Source organism: Zalophus californianus, chromosome 12 (genome assembly GCF_009762305.2).
Source record: "Zalophus californianus isolate mZalCal1 chromosome 12, mZalCal1.pri.v2, whole genome shotgun sequence".
NCBI lineage: Eukaryota > Metazoa > Chordata > Mammalia > Carnivora > Otariidae > Zalophus > Zalophus californianus.
In genome coordinates, this window is record NC_045606.1 from 82,444,279 (window position 1) to 82,464,704 (window position 20,426).

Here is a 20,426-nt window from a genome sequence, read left to right on the forward strand (position 1 = left end):
ATATCTTCCCATATTTGAGTATTTTCAGATTATTTGCTGCTATGAGACAGTGTTCCATTAGCACTAATTCTTGGCTCTTGATGTCACAGCCTTCGCTGAACTCTGCAGTACATTATACTAAAAAAGGAAACCCCATGGGTTGACATCAGGTTTTATTGGCTATCCTGTGATGATTTAGGGAGACAGAATGAAGTCAGTTTGTTGCAGTGGGAAATGTGTGCTCCTTGTCTGCTCTACCAGTGGGAAGCAGGATCAGGGCATGAATTAGGGATGGGGCATAGCCCTTCAGACATTAGTAGCTGTTGGCCTTAGAACTAAAAAAAAGAACGGGTTAGCCTGCTGCAAAATCCTGGAGCTTAGTGAATGGTCAGTTGGTAGAGTGATATTTTGTGTCTTTCATCCACTGTTCCTCAGCTATATGAAGGGCTGCAGCTAGGTATAACAAACATAAACCAGTAGCATCAGACTTGTCAGTGACCGGCGTGCCAAAATGCAGTTCCTTGTTACGTGACAAGTAGAGAAGACATATGGCAGGCAGGTGGTGGCAGCTGCATCATTACCAGCTCACAGCAAGATTGGCAGTTCATTTGCAGATAGTGATGCCCACCTGCCATGGAAACAGTACACCACTGGGCACCCGGAAGCCCTCATGATCGTGTCCTTCTAACAGTGTTTAGCCTGCCCTGCATAATCCTTATTGGTTGGCAGACACTACTGAACAGTGACACTGGCCACAGCCTGGGAACTAGTGTGATGTAATATATATTCAGCATTGAAGTGTCTGGTTTGAGCAGGCCAGTTTGTTGTTGTTGTTGCTCTTAGTAAAGGTGCATGTTATCTTTTATATATTTTATCGCAACTAACCATTTCCTAAATTTAATCTTATTTTTCCTCTTCCAAATGTAACTTACAAATTTTAATCTCAGAAATTTATGGTGTGAAAAACTGAATGTACCCTATAATTGTAGGTATATTCCTACAGTTTGTTAGGTATATTCCTCTGGATTATCTTTCTATCTGTGTCCTGAATTTCCCCAAATAGAATTATATTGTATGTACCATTGCACATTTGCTTTCTTGTTTGGCCATGTTTCCAAAGCAGAGTATATAGATCTCCATTGTTTTCAACAGCTATGGGATATTTACTGAGACGTGCTGGTAATATACTAGTGGAAAAAAAGAGCCATGGCCACTACCAACTTGGAACTCATGGGCTGCTATGAGAGATAAACCACAACTTGTAATTATGCTTTTGTGCTAAACTACCATGAATGCAAAGGACAGAGGCCTTGCACATACATCTTTGTTTCTATGACTAAATTCCTTAAAGTGGAATTGCTGGGTCAAAAGACATCTACATAATAAGCGTTAGTACAGTTGTCAGTTTGACCTCCAAAGATGTTACACCAATTTAGGTGTCTGCCAACAGTGGGAAAATAGCACTTAGAGAAGCACATGAAAATTGAAGGCTCATTAGACAAAAGCATGGGCAGTAGTGATTAGATTCAACTGGAGAACCAGACGGAGGTGGAAAAATTGTAGTGGGATGCAATGAAAATTCCCCCAGAATCTACATCTACGCTTGACACATCTCTAAGGGAGGTCTGTTCCTCCTGGAGGAAATGTGTCTGAGCATAACACATCCAAAATTATTTGACAATTTTATAAGAAGTCAATGAGCTGTCGATTACTCTGTCTTACTCTATGCTGCTGAGAAATGGTGAAGCAGGTAACAGTTAGTTAGACTTGTGGTACCTAGACATGCAGCTTGAATTGGCTTTTCTTTGTAGGAATCAGAAAAATACATAAAGGTATTTCATATCCTGAGAGGGGTGGAATAATTTGTCCTCCACAACTGTCTGAGACTGCTCCTTTATTTAATGGGTTATTGGACATAACTTCTCATTATTATTGCCTTTGGGTAAACCTCTGTTTTCTGGGAATGTGATGGAAGTATCCTTTTGAGATTCTGGAGTTGGCTAGGTCTGAGATAAGAGTTGTCTGACCTTTGCCTGGCTCGTGCTGCCAAGTTATTGCCTAATGGAATGTGTGTGGGTAGAAAATCCTAAGCAAAAAAACAAACAAAAAACCCATGTTTAATGGTGGTAAAATACACATTATAAAAAATTTATAATCACAACCATTTTTAAGTGTACTGTGTGGTTGCATGGTAATATACTCAACACTACTAAATTCCAGAACTTTTCTGTCTTGCAAAACAAACGGTGTACCCATTTAACAACATCTCTCCATTCCCTCCTCTCTCTAGCCCCTATCAGCCAATATTCTGCTTTATTTCTTTGAGCTTGACTACTCTACATACCCCATTTAAATGGATTCATACAGTATTTCTTTTTGTGACTGGCTTATTTCACTTAGTGTAATGTCCTTGGGTTTCATCCAAGTAATAGCATGTGTCAGAGTGTCCTTCCTTTTTAAGACGACTAATATCCTATTGTATGAATATACCACATTTTGTTTATCCATTTATCCATCAGTGGACTTTTTGGTTGCTTCCACTTTTTGGTTATTGTGAGTAGTGCTACTGTGAACATGAGATACAAATATCTCTGACACCCTGCTTTTAATTTTTTTTTAAATAATTTATTTATTTTTTACAGAGAGAGAGTGTGCGGAGCAGGGGGAGGGACAGAGGGAGAGGCAGAGAGAAAAACTTCAGCGGACTCCATGCTGAGTGGGGAGCCAGACACGGGGCTTGATCCAACAACTCTGAGATCACAACCTGAGCCAAAACCGAGAGTTAAACGCTTAATTGACTGCGCCACCCAGGCACCCCTTCAATTGAAGATATCCAGAAGTAGAATTGCTGGTTCTTATAGTAGTTCTGTTTTTAAGTTTTTGAAGAACCTCAGCAATTTTTTACTTCATGTCTATGATAAGTTAGCAGGGGAGACTGGGGCACTAGGAGTCTCGAAGACTTGTCTATATAGCTGCCCAAAGCTTAGCTGCATGAATTTAGGCAGTTAGGTATGCAAATAATGCATTTGACCTAGGTTTATCATCCATTTTTATGTTCACCTGGTTTCCAAATATGTATTTGTGGGCTGGAGAGCTGCCGATATGCATATAAACTATTTTTTGTTGTTGTTTTGTTTTATTTTTGTTTTTGTTTTTTTAAACAGTGGCTGCATACAAACCAAGAGACCTGGATTTGGAGGTAGACACAGATGCAATGCAGGATGGTCTTTGATGAGTCTCTGTGTGTAGTTTCAGGCATTGACCTTAGGTGTTATTGCTCTGTGCCTTTGATCAAGGGACTTGGTTTCATTTAATAGGCCTCTATCTTCTCTGTGAAATAGAGGGAGATGGTGGTATTTCTAAAGGAAGAAAGACCTATGATGTTAACATCTGTTTATCTTGGAATCTTTTCTTAGCATCAAAACCAAGAATAATTTATATTATAAATACAGAAGAGCTGTATCCTTTGGCTATTTTTCTTTGTGCCATTGGCAGGCATTCCTTAAGAATTATTATATTTTTCTTCATAATTCTTCTTGGAGGTCATAATACACTTCTTTTAGTTCAGTTCACCATTCTAACTTTGGCCTTTAGTTAATTTACCTCAATATGTATTTCCTTTGTCTAAGTGCCAGCACACGGGCATGCTGGAGAAATGGGTGTGCTTTGAACGGTAGTGAATGCGGGATGGCTTTTCTATACGGGCTTTGCTCACCCAAGCAATACCTAGCCCCCAGAGCAATAAGGATTTATTGGAACACTTGACAAGGTGAATATGTTAGGCCCCACTTTATTGCTTAGGTTCTGTCGTTTGTCCTGTTGGTGAGTGGAGACATTTTCTTCATAGACTGGCATATATTTGCAGAGAAAATGTAACCTTTTGTTTTTATCCATGTCTTAATAATATCTCCTTTTCCCCCAGTAATTCTTCTTCTCGGATGCCATTAAGCAAATCCTCTTTCTTCATATCCCTGAGCCTTTCAGTTTTATTACTGCTGTTGTTTTAAAAACTGAGTGACATTGTGTGTCTTCTACACAAAGGCATAAGGATCTCTGTCTATTTGTGCTGCTTGTGTGGCTGGAACTCCTCCAGGGAGAGTTCTGGACGAAATGATTTAATTTCCCCTGACTGCTGCTGACCTTGGAAATTTTGGACACAGATGCCTGTGACTGACACTTGTACAGGGGAGAAAAAAAGACCCTCATGCAACTTCCATCCTCTAGAAGAAAGCAGTGGGAGATGGTAGCTCTGATGAGGAGTAAGAAGAACCAGGGGTAGACACTGGGGACAGTTTCCGGTATTACTTGTGGGGCCTCAGCATTCTTCGTTAGGGACACTGTGGTATTACAATTAGGTATTGGGATGAGTTATATCGTGATATAGTAATGAATAAGATGATGGAGCATTCGTGCAAACGCAGATTATACTTTTTACATACATTTGCATGCTTGTAAGGGCTGAAGATTCTAGAGGATTAATGAAAATACTGGCAGCTGTGAGGTTATTTTCATATAGTGGTCTCTGTTTTTCTGTGGTCCCCATCAGATTTACTTGAAATATTTTCAGTTGTCAAAACTATTTTCAAAACTGTATATGTGCTGTTATTTACCGCATACATAAACTAAAGAATATTTTGAGACCATTTTAATGTTATGGTTGTCAAGCCACTACTTCTAGAAATCTTTACCAGTCTCTAATGGGTCCTTATATAAAATGTTTTCACATGTATTTGTGGATCTCATGCCTGTGTATGCTTTTAATTAAATATTTACCAAACTGAATGCTTACCAGGAAGCAGTGATGTCCACTTAAACGGATGCTTAATGTCAGTAGAGACTCTCAGCATCTCCACAGGCCCTGTGTTAAGCTGGATTTCTGCTTTTCCTCTCAAAACGGATAAAAGCATCTGCCCATCCAGCAGGGTGGTGGGGGGTAAGGAGTTCATTTTGTCAGAAATACATCAAATAAAAATGCTCCTTGTCTCTGTGCTTACAGCGGTTTGTAAGCACTATAGGTTAACATTCCATTGATCAAACTGGAATATGCTCAGAATAGTTCTAACTCTGTGGAGGAGTTGGGAAGGGTGATTGTAGATAGGGGAGAGCAACATAAATGTATGTGAATAAACAACCAGCCTTAGCACCTAATTACAGTGATTTCAAAGTGGCAGGGAGGGATGTTACGCAGTACAGCTAGGCTGGATTGGAGAGGTAGGAAGGGAGGATTTGTTTGTTTCCTTATCTTTGCAGTGTAGATGTATAATTTTTTGTCCATTATCTGTAAAATTGCTTAGGTTATCCAGTTTGGCCTTCTGTAAAAATTTTTTTAAGAAAGATCTGAGCTCAGCGATACCCTAATGAAACATAAATTTCAGCTTTTTGATTGTGGTTATATAATTAAATAGTTCACATCTACCAGTTGCTCATTTTTTTTCCTGGTAATATCAATCAATACTCAACAGAAGTATTAATCACCACTACAAAAGCAGATATTTCCTTAACCTGAATTTCTAGTCACCATCAATCTAGTAGAATAAATTCCAACCACTAAGGTAAAGAATTCTAGAATTATGTCAGCAAATCAAGGATAAATAAAACTCGGCCATTGAAATGATAGAAGTGATTGAAAAGTATCTTCATCAAATACAGAACGGAATATATTTTACAATGATAGTCATAAATTAAAGGTTTTTCCCTTTGTACAAATTTAGTCTCACATCCGAAATTGTTTTTAGGAACTGAAAGTTCCAAAGCTTTCTGGTCTATTCAGGTAACAGATTTTTTAAAAGAAAATGAAGGATAAACATTTTGTTTTTCATACCATGTTTGTTCCTATTTGGTTTCAGAGTGTTTACAGGGATTCATAAAATAGAAGATAACAAAGCTCCCAGGAAGAAATGGAGAAAGTTAGAATCACAATAGGTAGGATCATGTAATTGAGGATGAGGCTAAGACTCTTGTGCCTTAAGAGAGAGAGTCTAGGTGTCTGCGGTCCAGTGTGGTGACTAGAGCCGCATGTGGCTCCCAAGCACTTGAAAGGTGCATGGTCCAGATGGAGATGTGCTGGACCTGCAGAATGCACACCGGATTTCAGTGACTTCATATCAAAGTAAAAATAATCTCGGCGTCCCTGGGTGGCTCAGTCGTTAAGCGTCTGCTTTCGGCTCGGGTCATGATCCCAGGGTTCTGGGATCGAGCCCCGCATCAGGCTCTCTGCTCTGCGGGAGGCCTGCTTCTCCCTCTCCCATTCCCCCTGCTTGTGTTCCCTCTCTCGCTGCGTCTCTGTCACATAAATAAAATCTTTAAAAAAAAATAATCTCTGTCTTTTTCATATTGGTTATTTGTTGATAAGATGTTTTGTATATTTTTAGTTAAATAGGAAATGTTATTAAAAATAATTTCATCTGTTTTCCCCTTTTTTAATGTTGCTACTAGAAAATATGAATGTACATATGTTGCTCTTAGTTGTGACTCATGGTCTTTTTGTGACCCCGTGCTGTCTAGGAGGAGGTAAGTTTGATGTCCTCTTGTGGGGGTGGAGTGGCTCCACAAGTGCTTGTATCTGAGTAGCTAGCTTGGCTGGGAGGTAAGCTGAGAGCGTGCCCAGAAGCAGGACCAAGAGGTGCCTCCTCAGCAGTTTGCTTTGAAGCTCATCCTATATCTGTGTGAATGGGTAATTAAAATTTGTTTGAAAATGTAAAAATATGAGATGTATATATTTTTAAATTAATACATAAGATGCTTTTTAGCAGGGAAGAAAGATTAAGCATACATAAATATTGAGGAGTATTATGGAAGGTACTATTTTGTCCAGACAAATGGAGACTTGGTCTCTTTGTTCATTGTCTTCCTAATTTAGTAAGGCAAGGAGTATCCTCTTAAAGTATCTATAGTTAACCTATTAATTAATTGAGATTATTCCCCACACTCTGCTTTAATTATCTTTGGTAAATAAAATCTTCAATAACTAGTACCTACAAAATTAATCTAGAAAATGTGTAAATAAATACTAAATAGTGTATCATTCTTTAAAATAAGCCCTACTTATCTCTAAGTTGGGATGAATATGTATGAAGTACATATTCTTGTTTGCTGTGGCTTCTTAAGGAGAAAAGTGTATTTAATTGAGTCTTTCTACTTAATTATTTCAGTAGTCTAATGATTTAAGTCAACATGCATCTTATTTATGCATATATGTATGTATTCATGTACTTATTTATCTCACATACACTTATTTAGCACTGACTTTGTGCCAGGTTCTCCTCCGAGAAAATCAGTACATGTTTATCTAAACATAACTGACACATAGAGCTTACTCTGAGTCTGGCCCTGTTCTAAATGCCTTGTGTTTATTAATGCATTTCTTCCTATAACTGTGAGATAGGCAGAGTTATCCATGTTAAACTGAAGCATAGAGGAGTTGGGTAACTTAATCCAAGTTCACACAGCTCTTACGTAGAATTGCTGGGAACCAAACCTTGCAGCCTGGTGGCTTGAGTCCATGCTCTTATTTAAGCTGCGTAAAATAGTTTGTTCTACTTACTTTTGTCTTCTGGGTGCATTAGCTGGACTTGCCCAGACGGCGATGTTGTCTTTCTGGGGTGCATAGAAGCTTTTCGTAACTACCTGGAATTCTGTCATGAGAGCGATGGGGGTCATTTAAGAGCTTATTTCCAGAGGCAGGGTATTTATTACAGCTCTTTGTGAATTTATGATTGGCCATGTGGAATAGTGGGTGGGATTATATGATAATTATGCAAAATAGCCTTACATAACAGCCCTAGTTATATTAATACTAAACTCAGGCTGTGACCTGGAAATGTTGTGGATATGCAGTTGTTTTTCCTCCCTTCCTTATCCTTTATACATGGTTCAGATTTTGTCATTTCGTCATTTCATTATCATCACTACCATAAAGTCTATGAAGTTCTTTGGTAGTTTGGCTTTTTGAGAGATCAGTTGGATGGAGAATATCCATCCATAGATCCTCAGAATTCTGTAGGTGTGGCCCAAAGCTATTCTGTTGAACTAAATTGCTTTCATGTTTTATAAGAGATTGTGATATAAATTTGGTCTTAAGCTTTCATTTTCATTTCTCTGAACGGTCCTTGAAAGTACCCTACAATCTAATGGACCAAGGACGAATCAAATTAGGTTGCCCCCATGCCCTTTTTTTTTCTTTGAAAATGTGTTTGAGAAACAAATAATATGGGAAATTACATGTATTTTGCTTGCTTAACCGGTTACAGGAATGGCTGTGATTAAAGCTCTATCATGATTTCAAAATACTCCTCTCCCCTCTCTTTTAAATAAATATATTTTTGTCAAATAAAACAGTGGAAAAGTCAACAACTTGACACAGTAGTCTTCAAAATTGAACCTTCTCATTTCAGAGGTGTCCTTTAGAATTTTATGTCTGAAAGGGCTCCTGATTACATATATCCATTCATGCAACAGATATTTGCTATATACCTTCCTACTCCTGTACAGGCCCTGTGACAACAGTGTTAGTGAGTAAAAGGCATGACCTGCCTTCTCCTGGAGTTTATAATCTATGTGTTCCAATATACTGTAGTAAAGGTAAGGTAGGAATTACAAAGGCCTAAGAAAAACGCCATGTAATACACCATATTTGGCTATCTTGGAATTCGAAAGTTCAGTGACTGTAAAGTTCTAGTCTAGTGCTCTAAATTTTCCAGGTGAAAACGTGCGATCCAAAGTTGGGATGTGACTTTTTTGTGAGAGATAAGGAACCAAGCAAGAGCCCAGGGCAGCTCCTTTGGGTCATTGCTGTAAAGAGAGATCAAAGATCAGGCCCTTTGTGTTATGTACATGTAAAATACTTGTATACTAAACGTTCCAGGAGTATCTTTGCTTGATAAATGAGGAACCTATCTGCATTAACCTGCTACTTTTTATTTTTTTTCTTTAAACCTGCTACTTTTTAACTCCTACCATTCGGTATGTACTTAACCCACAAGCACAAAACTAAAGTTATGATTTATTCAAAGACCTTGCTAAGAGTTACAGTTTTAATTGAAATTATTTAAATTGTGGCTGTTTTTTAAGTGATCGACAAGTCAGTGATGAGTATTTAGAGATAGCTTCAAGGTACAGAAACAGATCTCAGAATCCACAGGAGAGGGACATAAATGCTAATTATAAATTGACTTTAATTCGTGGTTTGTCATGGCTGCCTGCAGGTGTGTGTCTTGGCTGTGGGCTGTTCTCAGGGCTTCATTTGTATTTGAGGTTTACTTTAATAATGTTGCCTCCCAAAAGAGCTCTTTTTTAATCTCTTACTTTCAGTTCTTTTCCTAGATAAAGGAAGAAAGGAATTGGGAGATGAATGTAATTATTGATTCTTTAGGTTATTGAAGATTAAAGTTTTGTTTGTTTGGTCTTCCCACTTATTTTCCTGAAAGTCAGTTTTGGGAATACAGTGCCTTTTGGCCTTCTGAACTGGAAGATGGACAGGTGTTCATTTTTGTTAATTATCATTACCCCCCCCACCATCATCACCACCACCATTACTCACATGGCCTTCTGGACAAATTAATGCTCTCTGTGTAGAGAGCTAATGTTACTCTGTGTATTTGCATTGAAGAACTGCTGTCCCACTCCTGTCTGCTGAGGTAGAGGCTTGGCTTTGGCAGGTGCAAGGTAACCTTGAGATTCGCTTAGTTTATTTTTAAGCAAGGATGAATGTTTCCATTGTAATAGAACTGTGGGCTTGAGCTTGTTAGGTGGATCAGGTGAGAACACAGATACATGGATCTCTTTCCTCACTTCCACATAATGTTTGACTTCCCACCAAATGCCCCCAATTTCACCATATTCTGTGGCTGTGCCCTTTTTAAACTTAGCCCTGAGTTCCTTTACATTCCATGGTATGGGCACCCTTGAGGTTTAGCTCCTGTACACTGCCGATTTCCTGTGTGATTTTGCCATGACTTAAACAGATATCCAGGGGCTCTCCTGGCTCTCTTCCTGCTTCTTATAAGTTAGTTGTAGGGCCTTGCCAGTGTACAGAGTTCCAGGGTGTGTCACTGCAGACATCTTGGGGACAAGATTTTCCTCTCTAAGAGATTTGAGTCAGCCATGCTTCTGTTTGTAGCCCCTCTCATTCCTTGTCCTGTCTTTGGCCTGTATTAACTGTGGCCAGCTGCATACAGGGAAACTATTAAAACCTCTCTGAAAGAAGGACTAGTTCTTCAACCCCATCCCCGCCCCTAGTCTGATCATATCCCTCATAGGTACCCATCTCCTGAGCTTTGGACAAGATGATGAGACCTAGCAATAATTCGGTATACACACCTGACTTTAGGGGCCTAAGGTGTATTCTCTTCTTGTCTGTCTTGTGTGACAACAGTACTTCTCATAAGAAATACTTACCTTCAGTCCTTATTTGGCTTTCTCTCTGGTAGGGCTCCCTGTTGCTTTTAAACCGTGATTAGATGGAGTGTTCAAATGAGTGATCTGACAATCCGAATTTTGAGGCAGCTGTCCTTTTCAAAATTTCTGTATTCATTTTTAAAATGAGTTTTTGAGGAACAGGCAGTTTGAAAGGATTTTAATCGTGCTCACCAGCACTGCGGCTGAACTTGATGTCTGTGCAATATGCTGTCTTTAAGCTGATCAGTGGGAACTAAAGACATGTTTAGAAAATGAGATTCTAGACTTTCTGACTATAAGGATGGCTTCAGGATGCTTGATCCAGTGTATTTTCTTCAATGCAGATATATAAACCTTGGCCATGGCCCAAACCAGGCATATACCTTAGTTCTGTAAAACAGACACTGCATGTTTATTAATGGATACCACATATTGTTTCTTCTTAAATGTTGTCATAAAGATCATTGCTCAGTATGTCCATATCCATATCATGTATATTAGGATTAGACAACTTTCTCATTTTAAGTCCCTAGCTTCCTAACCTGTTTGTACACATACCCTTTCTTCATTCGAAATTTAAAGTTTTTCTAGTCCATTCAATCCTTGTTTTGTTTCCCAAAACTTCCTAACTTCAACTGTATTGGTCCTGTGTGTAGTTAGCTGTGTCATTTTATCTACATACTGTGATACTTGTCCCGAGCATCCTTGTGACTGTCATCTTGTTTGTTCTCCTTGATGTTTCTTAACTTGGTTCTGGAACAGTTATGGTAGACTGAAATTACATGCAGTTTTTCTGTAGAGGCATTTCATATTTAAAAAAAAAAAACAGATCTTCAGGGGAGTCTGAAAAGGTTAAAGAGCTGTTTTACATAATGTTATCTAGGACTCCTGCAGGAATATTGCCAACCTCTTTTCTGTCAAGTGTAATATCCGTGGGACCTTAAATGTTTGGCCATTTGTCTTTCTCTTTTGGTATCAGTCTTTTAATTTCTTTTTTTTATTTGGTAGAAAGACAGCAAGAGAGGGAACACAAGCATAGGGGAGTAGGAGAGGGAGAAGCAGGCCTCCTGCTGAGGAGGGAGCCTGATGCGGGACTCAATCCCAGGAGCCTGGGATCATGACCTGAGCCGAAGGCAGACGCTTAACGACTGACCCACCCAGGCGCCCCAGTCTTTTAAATTTTTAGAGCAGTTTTAGGTTCATAGCAAAACCGAACAGAAAATAAAGAGTTCCCATTTATGCCCTACCTCTCCACAAGCACAGCCTCCCCCACTGTCACCATCCCCCACCGGAGTGGTACATTTGTTACAATTGATGAACCTACATTGATATATCACCATTTAAAGTCCATAGTTAAATAGGGTTCACTCGGTGTTCTACTTTCTCTGGATTTTGAGAAATGTATGATGGCATGTGTCCATCGTGATTGTATGATACAGAATAGTTTCCCTTCCCTAAAAAATCCCCTGTGCTTTTCCTGTTCATCCCTCGCTTCTCCCCCTGACCCCCAGCAACTGCTGATCTCATTGTCCTTATAATTTTGCCTTTTCCAGAATGTCATATAATTGGAACCATACAATATGTCAGTTTTTTCCGGGTTGGCTTCTTTCTCTTAGCAATATGCATTTAAGATTCCTCTGTCTTTTTATGGCATGATAGCTCATTTCTTTTTAGTGCTGAATAATACTCCATTATCTGGATGTACCATGGTTTGTTTATATGTTCATCTACTGAAGGACACCTTAGTTGCTTCCAAATTTTGGCAGTTATGATTAAAGATGCTATGAACATGCATATCCAGGTTTTTATGTAGACATAAGTTTCAACTCATTTGGATAAAAACCCAGGCACGTGATTGTTGGAACGTATGGTAAAATAGGTTTAGTTTTATAAGAAACCACCAAACTGTCTTTCAGAGTAGCTATGCTGTTTTGTATTCACACCAACAGTGAGTGAGAGTCCTTGCTGCTCCACATCCACGTCAGCATTTGTTGTCAGCATTTAGATTTGGGCAATCCTAATGTAGTGGTGGCTCAGTAGTTTTATAATTCATATTTCCCCAGTGATACACAATGGAGAACATCGTTGCCATCTGAAGGTCTTCTTGGGTGAGATGTCTAGGTCTTCAGCCCATTTTTTAAATTGGTTGTTCATTTTCTTACTGTTGAATCTTAAGACTTCTTTGCATATTTTGGTTAGCAATCCTGTCAGATAAGGCTTTTGCAGATATTTTCCCCAGTCTGTGGTTCAGCTATCTTTCCATTGTTGTTTTTTAAAATGTTCAGCCCAGGGGCGCCTTGGCGGCTCAGTCGTTAGGCATCTTCCTTCGGCTCAGGTCATGATCCCAGGGTCCTGGGATCGAGCCCCACATCGGGCTCCCTGCTCCACGGGAAGCCTGCTTCTCCTTCTCCCACTCCCCCTGCTTGTGTTCCTGCTCTCGCTCTCTGTCAAATAAATAAATAAAATCTTTAAAAAAAAAAGTGTTCAGCCCAGAAAATCAAACTGGGTGAGGTGATCTTTCACAACTGGGCAGGCATACATGGCTGCTAGTGAGCTGTGTTACAGACTCTCAACCTTAACTTCCTTGATTCTTTATTTGCAGGTCAATGTGACTGTGGACTACATTAGACCAGCCAGCCCAGCCACAGAGACGGTGCCTGCCTTTTCAGAGCGGACATGTGCCACTGTCACCATTGGAGGAATGTGAGTGTTCTGGCCAGCAGGGACTCAGCCAGAGCTGCAAGTTGTCCTCAGTCACATCTCTCCTTTCTTTTCTCCCTGATTTGCTTTCTGTTGCTCTTAACACAGTGCTGCTTAATTATTATATCTGTGTAGCACTTTACATTTGCAAAGCATTTTATAATCATTCATTAGCTGATCATATTCTTTTATTGTTTAAGATTTACTGGGCTCTGTGTGCTTGGCAGTATGTAGCATACATTATTACTATTAATAATGCCATTTATTGTCAGGCCCTAGGTACTATCCAACATTAGGTGGAAAAATTATCTGCACATTCATTTAGGAAGTTCAATTATAGACTACCCCCCTCCCCCTCAAAAAAGGGAGGGCAGGGGAAGAAGAAGTGTTCATTGGACATTTTCTTTATACAGATGTATGTTTTCATTAGATGATGGGGCCTTTCTCTTTTGTGCTGGTCATATCCTGTTCTATTCCAAAGTCTCTTGGGAGCTTGGTTGATGAACAGTCTTTCAAGGGAGGTATCTGACGGGGAAGGAGGAAGCCTGCAGCCTGCTGGGCCATGCTTCCACAATGAATATTAAAACAGTCAGTCCCCAGTAGCAGTTCTTACTCTGCGTAAAATATACCAACGTGATAATTGTTTCCATTTCTAGTTAACAATCTTAAATGCTGTTTGTTACCAAACTGGTATTTTTCTTCTCTTTTAAGAGGGCATAGTGGAGGAGAAGAAAAGAATAGGTTTCCCATCAAAACAGGGATTGTCTTATTGAAAGTACAATGGAGCCCATTAGGAGCAATACCTCTAAGCGACAGCGTGCCTCTGAAAGGAAAGAGAGGATCTTGCAGCTAATGTACCTTCCAGAAGCTCTCATACCAAAGAGGAACCTTTTCTGCTCGTTTGCTATCACACTTCGGCAATAACTATTTTTGGTCACTATTATCACTCCCTATATTTATGTAAACATTACCGTTCACACAACAGTTAAGAGACTTTGTGGAGAGGATCTCGATACAGGCTTTTGTTGTCACTACCTTAATACCATCACAAGTGACAGGCTTTATTAGAAGTAGAATCTTGACAAATCAGATATTTTTGACATGGGAAAGACTAGGACATATTTTGGTCATTTTCCTGTCTGTATAAGTTGCAATAATGATTAGTATCACTCTGTCACTACTTCTTAGGAGCTGGATGCATGCTACTCTATTATGGAGAGCTAGAAAGTTAGTATTCCTATATATTAAAATTTTAACTGTCACAAACAAGGAGTCATATCAGTAAATAACTGCTCCTGCTATCTAATATACTGGTACAAACAACAGTGTCACTACTGTAAAAATCTACGTCTTTATTTTTGTAGATGGTTTCCACCCATGTTTAACAGTCCATTAGAGTAGGTTATTTCATTTAGTTACCACTGAGGTATATTCTTAAAGTAAATTCACACTGCTTAAAATCTACATAACCTGAGTGTGTTACAGAGCTTTTTCTTTTTATAGGACAATTTGAAACAGCTAGTTTAAAAATTCCATAGTAGGGTGTTGTGGGCATGCTCCATGCCATGAAACCTTGAGGTTCTGACTTTGTTGATCTTGGCTTTGATGGAGATTACTCCTTCAGGCTACCATGCCTTTCTGCAAAGGTTAGGTGACTCTCTGTTCCAACCAAGGTTTTGGTCAGATTCTCAAGCCTTCTTCATAAGAAGGTATCAATCTTTTTTTCAGTTTGGTTGGTTAATGCAAGTGGATGGGTCTTAATTGACAGCATTGACTATCTGTACTTTAGGTTCATGCCTGGGATGATAACCTTGACCTTTCTCTACCTCTCAGTTCTTGTAACTGGATTATAAGAAATACTATTTTTGTATGATTTGCCAAAGTATTTACAAGCGTATTGATTCTTCTAGATACCTAAATTGTCTCCTTGATTAGACCAGCCTAGCAGGGTGCCTGGGAAGCATCATGAGTTTCTTCATAGAGTTGTTTCTACTAAACTAGACTTTGTGAAACAACTGCTGGGCTGCCTTCAGGAGAAATAACTGAGATTTACGGATACTTTTGAGACAGACTCTCACTAGACCGTAAGCTCCCTAAAGACAGGGATTTTTGTCACTTAAATTCCCTGTTGTAGTCTTAGTATTCAGCATATGGTAGGAGTTTCAATAAATTTTTGAATTTTTTGTTTATTATATTGCAGGGTGTCCCTTTATGAAGCTTAACAGGGGATAGTGGGACACTTGTTTCTATTGAGCCCTGATTTTGTTGTTATGTAATCAATACTGGAGAAGTTGTATTGAATAGTTTTCCTTTTTTGTTTGGTTATTGGGACGTCCTTGCCAAAGATAGGCTGTTTCTGGAAGAAGAACATTTTAATGCTTCTTATGCTTTTTATGTTCCATTCGTACTCATACTTTCTCTTTACTTTCACTTTTGCCTTGATTTTGTTTTTATTCTTGTGAATTTTCTGTACTTTTGCAAATCATTCCAAATAATATTATAAAAAAGTTGAATGAGGGGCGCCTGGGGCTCAGTTGGTTAGGCGACTGCCTTTGGTTCAGGTCATGATCCTGGAGTCCCAGGATCGAGTCCCACATCAGGCTCCCTGCTCAGCGGGGAGTCTGCTTCTCCTTCTGACCCTCCCCCCTCTCATGTGCTCTCTCTCTCTCTCTCAAATAAATAAATAAAATCTTTAAAAAAAAAGTTAAATGAATAATGTTCAAATACTCAGCTTTACAGTCAGGATTTAGGTATACTAACAGCCTTTTTTCTGAGTGTAATGGTTAATTATTCAAAAACACTGTCTAGAGAAGGGATTTTTTTTTTAAATCTAAAATATTTTCATTTCATTTTAAACATAAAAATGTACAAATATTTCCAAATCTTTGATATATGGGCAGAGTAGGTCAGCTATTTGATAACCTGATAAATTGCATAACTTCCTCTTTAGAATAAGTACTTAAAAACACTAATTATGAAACCCTAGATTTTTGTGATTTACATCCCCCTCATTTATTTTGTAGCCATTTGAAAGCCATTCATCTTATTAAACCTTTTAGAAATATTCATCTGTTTTCATAAACACACATTTTTTATATACTCCTTTTTCAGTTATTAATAAAATATTTAATGGAGTACATAATTAAAAATAACAAGGACAACCAGTATAAATAGTTACGGGATCAGAAACAAATGGCTCAACAGGTTGGGACAGAAGTGCACAGGTATGTCTGAGTGGCCCTCATTCATTCTCATTGGCATTAGCTGAAATCCTGGAATGTACAGGTCAGGTCAGGGAAGGTCATTTAGGAGAGCTCCTATAGTAATGCATCACCTCTGAAAGATAGTCTTTGTTCAAGCTAGTAGAAATGTTGCAGAATTAAGAAGTCATCCAGTCCAAATTATGCCTATCAACCTCTGTAGGCCTACAACAAAATATGGGCATTTATAGCATCTAGAGGCTTTTCCTGTTCAAGAGATCAGCTGGGCTCCTCTAACTATGGAAGAGCGTCTCTCAAGCTGCTGAGAGGGGGAGGCAGATGAGGTGGAGTCTCTTGCAGTTATATCAGAGCAGATTTTTTGGTGTATTTCACATGTCAAACTGTGTGAATTGTATCCTCAATACGGTTCAGTCTAGTCCTTCTGTTTTTCTTTTTGGTGTAGGGGTGGGAGTTGAGTCACAGGATCTCTGTGAGGTACCTCTGGTGTGACAGTCTTCTGTTCTTATCTCTTGCCCTCTAGAGAATCAACGAAAACGAGGTTCATCATTCCTCTAATAGTTAAAATTTTTTTCTTGATTAACTTCACTGTAGAGTTGGCAAGAGTTGTTATCTGTTAATCAAAACAGTTTAAATAAAAAATAAAAAGATCAGACATAGAGTTGTTTCTCATTCTCTGGCTCCCGGGCTGGGAATTAGCTGAGCCTTTTAGGCTTGGTTTGTGACATGAAGCTGTCAAGATGGCACTTCCTGTTAATTACTTTTTATTGTATTTAAGACACTGAAATAACTCTTCCTGTGATTTAGTCTTCTATGTAATTAGCTTCAGTGATTAAAATCTCGTTCTTTCTTTATTGTCAGAGCCTTCTTGAGGAGTGAAAATTTTCTGGGGTGACCTTTTCTTGTGCTGGACTTCCCAATTACTTGAAGCTCCAATTTGGCAAACCCATATTTTAATGTATTAACTGGTTGCTCACTCTTTCTGCATGTCACCTTTTTAAAGAAAGGTGTTAAAATTTGTTCACATTTATAAGGGGACATCTAAAAAATACAACTTTAGGGTTAAGCCTCACGTACTCACATTCACATTTAGCGCCCCTCCAGCCCTGGAAAATTTTAACAGATCCAGCAGATACAGTATCACTTAAGGTATTTCCCCAGTATTTCTCCTGTGAAGTGTTTCGCAATGGTGGGAGACCATTGACATGACCTGTTTTTGGAAAGAATGGCATAGAGATGAAACTGTAGAACAGAAACAATTGGAAATGGCCTGTTTTTGTACAACGTCATATTTTGAGGGGGGGTGATTTTTTTTTTCCTAACATTCTTTTTGAAACCATGTTTCCCTCTACTGCTTTCCTGCCTTGCCCTTTTGCTGTCTGCTCCTTTGATGCCCACACAAGTATGAGGCCTTGCTGCCAGAGGTATTGTCGAAGATCTTTTGGACTTGGGACATCTTAGTTACTACCTCTTTGTTCTAATGACAGTCATCCAGCAGCCTCAAAGCCATCCTTTTGAACTTTCTTTGTGTCTCTCTGGATTCTTCATAGATAGAGCTTGTCTTTTATTATATTTATGTAAACCAGGCAATCACACTTGCAAGGGATGAGACTTCTGCTTCTTTTTTCTTTTTCTCTGGTTCCAGTTCGCAGGAATACTTCTTTCCTAAAGTCTTCTATAAGTGACTGAAGCTTGAAGTCAGGTCTAGTCCTTCTAGAATAATCCTTTTTGAATCCTAGTTTGGTTTTTCTCAGCCACAGTAGGAATAAGTGTCCTACAGTCCCCAGCTTTTATAGCTTGAGTGTTTTTCTGTAGCTTTAAGGCTTTCACAATCAGACCAAACCTCCTATCTCTCAAGTCTTCAAATTTTAAAACATACTAATATCTGACTTTCAAGCTAAACATAGGAAAAAAAAGTGGCCTCTTGAAACCCAATTTTCTGGACCTAGTGTTCTTACTTAGAGCTGCCTGCAGCATCCTGAAGATACTCTTAGCACCTGAGGAAGTATGGAGACAATATTAATGTCACCGACTGGGCCCCTGCCTCCCACAGATGTTCCCATGGAAGCATAGATGTTAACTTCTTAGCCATGTCTGCTTTTTAATTTTTGGACAGTTATCTTTATAGCCTTAAAAATTCACACTACTAGTTTAAAAATGTTTAAACTGTATCTATTTGCTTCCTTATATAAAAGATGAATATTTTTTAATATTTTCACTATTACTTCCTTCCTTTAACCCCCAATTTTGTTATATTATTTAAGTTTTACTATTAGTGAACTTTATAAAATTCAGTTACTGTTTCTGATTAACTTTATAGAGTAATTCCCTCTCTGAAAGATAAGAAAGTTAGAATGCTACCTTTTTTGGACTCCTCTTTCCTTTTAAAAGTTTTTCTTCTGGAGCACCTGGGTCGCTCAGTCGGTTAAGTGTCTGACTTTCGATTTTGGCTCAGGTGGTGATCTCAGCTTCATGAGATTGAGCCCACCGCACCATCTGGCTCCGCACTCAGCTGAGAGTCTGCTTGAGATTCTCTCCCTCTCCCTCTGCACCCCTTCCCCTGCACTCTCTCTCGCTCTCTCTTAAATAAATAAAAGGTTTTTCTTCTGTTTCAAGATTTATTACATTACTCCTCTGTCAGTGTAATTGTCTTCTAAGCTTTGCTTGTGAGTTTAACCCAAAAAAAATTACCCTCCACCTCCACCCCATAGTAGTTCTAAGTTATTGTTGAACCAAGTATGATAGAGTGAGAAGACCTACAGAAAAAGAAATCCTATGTCATTTTATCCCCAGAGAAATGTTAAATTAATTCCCTGTATGTGTTTTTCTCTATGTGTGTATGTCTGTCTCTTTCTCCATTTTGTTTTTTTGTTTGTTTGTTTCGTTGTTGTTTTTATTTTATTTTTTTTTAAAGATTTTATTTATTTGAGAGAGAGAGAGAGAATGAGAGAGAGCACGAGAGGGAAGAGGGTCAGAGGGAGAAGCAGACTCCCCGCTGAGCAGGGAGCCCGATGCGGGACTCGATCCCGGGACCCCCGGATCATGACCTGAGCCGAAGGCAGTCGCTTAACCAACTGAGCCACCCAGGCGCCCTCGTTGTTGTTTTTAAAATAGGCTCCACGCCCAGCATGGAGCCCAGCTTGGGGCTTAAACTCATGACCCTGAGATCAAGACCTGAACTGAGATCAAGAGTTGGATGCTTAACCAACTAAGCCACCCAGGCGCCCCCATTTGTACTTCTTCATATGCACCTGCCATTTGTATCTCAGTTCATTCTTTTTGTGGTATTTCCTTTTGATTTGGTGAAGAACCTTGATTTTAATGCATGGGTGTTCTGCATGTCTGAAAATATCTTCATTTTGCCTATATTCTTTGTTGTTAGTTCTACCTTCAAAATTATTTTCCCAAGAACTGTGAAGGCATGTTGTTGTATTGCTTCACCAATATTCATGAGAATTCTATCTCCACTCCTTTAAATTTCCATTTCTTTAACTTTTTTTTTTTTCCTGGCTCTGGAAGATTTTACAATTTTCTGTTTATCTTTGGTTTTCTGAAAATTTATTGAAATATTTCTAGGTGTGTCCTTTTTTGCTGCATATTCAGTGGGCCGAACACTCATGTCTTCAACTTGGAGATGTTTTTTTCTATTACTTCCTGAATTATTTTCTTTCTCTCCCTTTTGCTTCTGACTCTGAAAATTCTATCAGTATTGTACCTTATGCTTTATATCTCTGTAAATTTACTTTTATTTTTTTTATAAGACTTTGCATTTTTGTTCTACATACAAGGAGCTGTCTTCAACTTTATCTTTCAGCTTGCTTCACCAGCCAGCCATGCATATTGAGTCATCTTCATTCATTCTCACTCTCTTACTCTCTCATCTCATTCATTCATTTACTCATTAGTTCATGTAAGTAGTTATAAAATGCCTGGTGTGTACTAAGCACTGTGTTAAGCATCAGGAATGTATTGGTAGTTCTAAAACTGAAATGATTTCTTCTATGAAATTTGCAGAGATGATTCTCTTAATCTAGCCCATTTTAATTGTTTTTTATTTCAGCACTCATATTTAAATTTTTTGTTCAAGTGTTTTAACAGCACCCTGTTCCTACTCCACAAATACAGTTCTTTCTC

At 38.7% G+C, this 20,426-nt stretch overlaps 1 protein-coding gene across 1 annotated transcript in view; it reads left to right on the top strand.

Moving 5' to 3' along the window:
- SND1 (staphylococcal nuclease and tudor domain containing 1) overlaps positions 1 to 20,426 on the top strand; it is a 410,452-nt gene that overhangs the window by 170,577 nt on the left and 219,449 nt on the right. Inside the window, exon 12 of the mRNA XM_027574982.1 lies at positions 12,977 to 13,077. Within this exon, the coding sequence (XP_027430783.1) occupies positions 12,977 to 13,077 (101 nt within the window). The remainder of the gene's footprint in view (positions 1 to 12,976; positions 13,078 to 20,426) is intronic.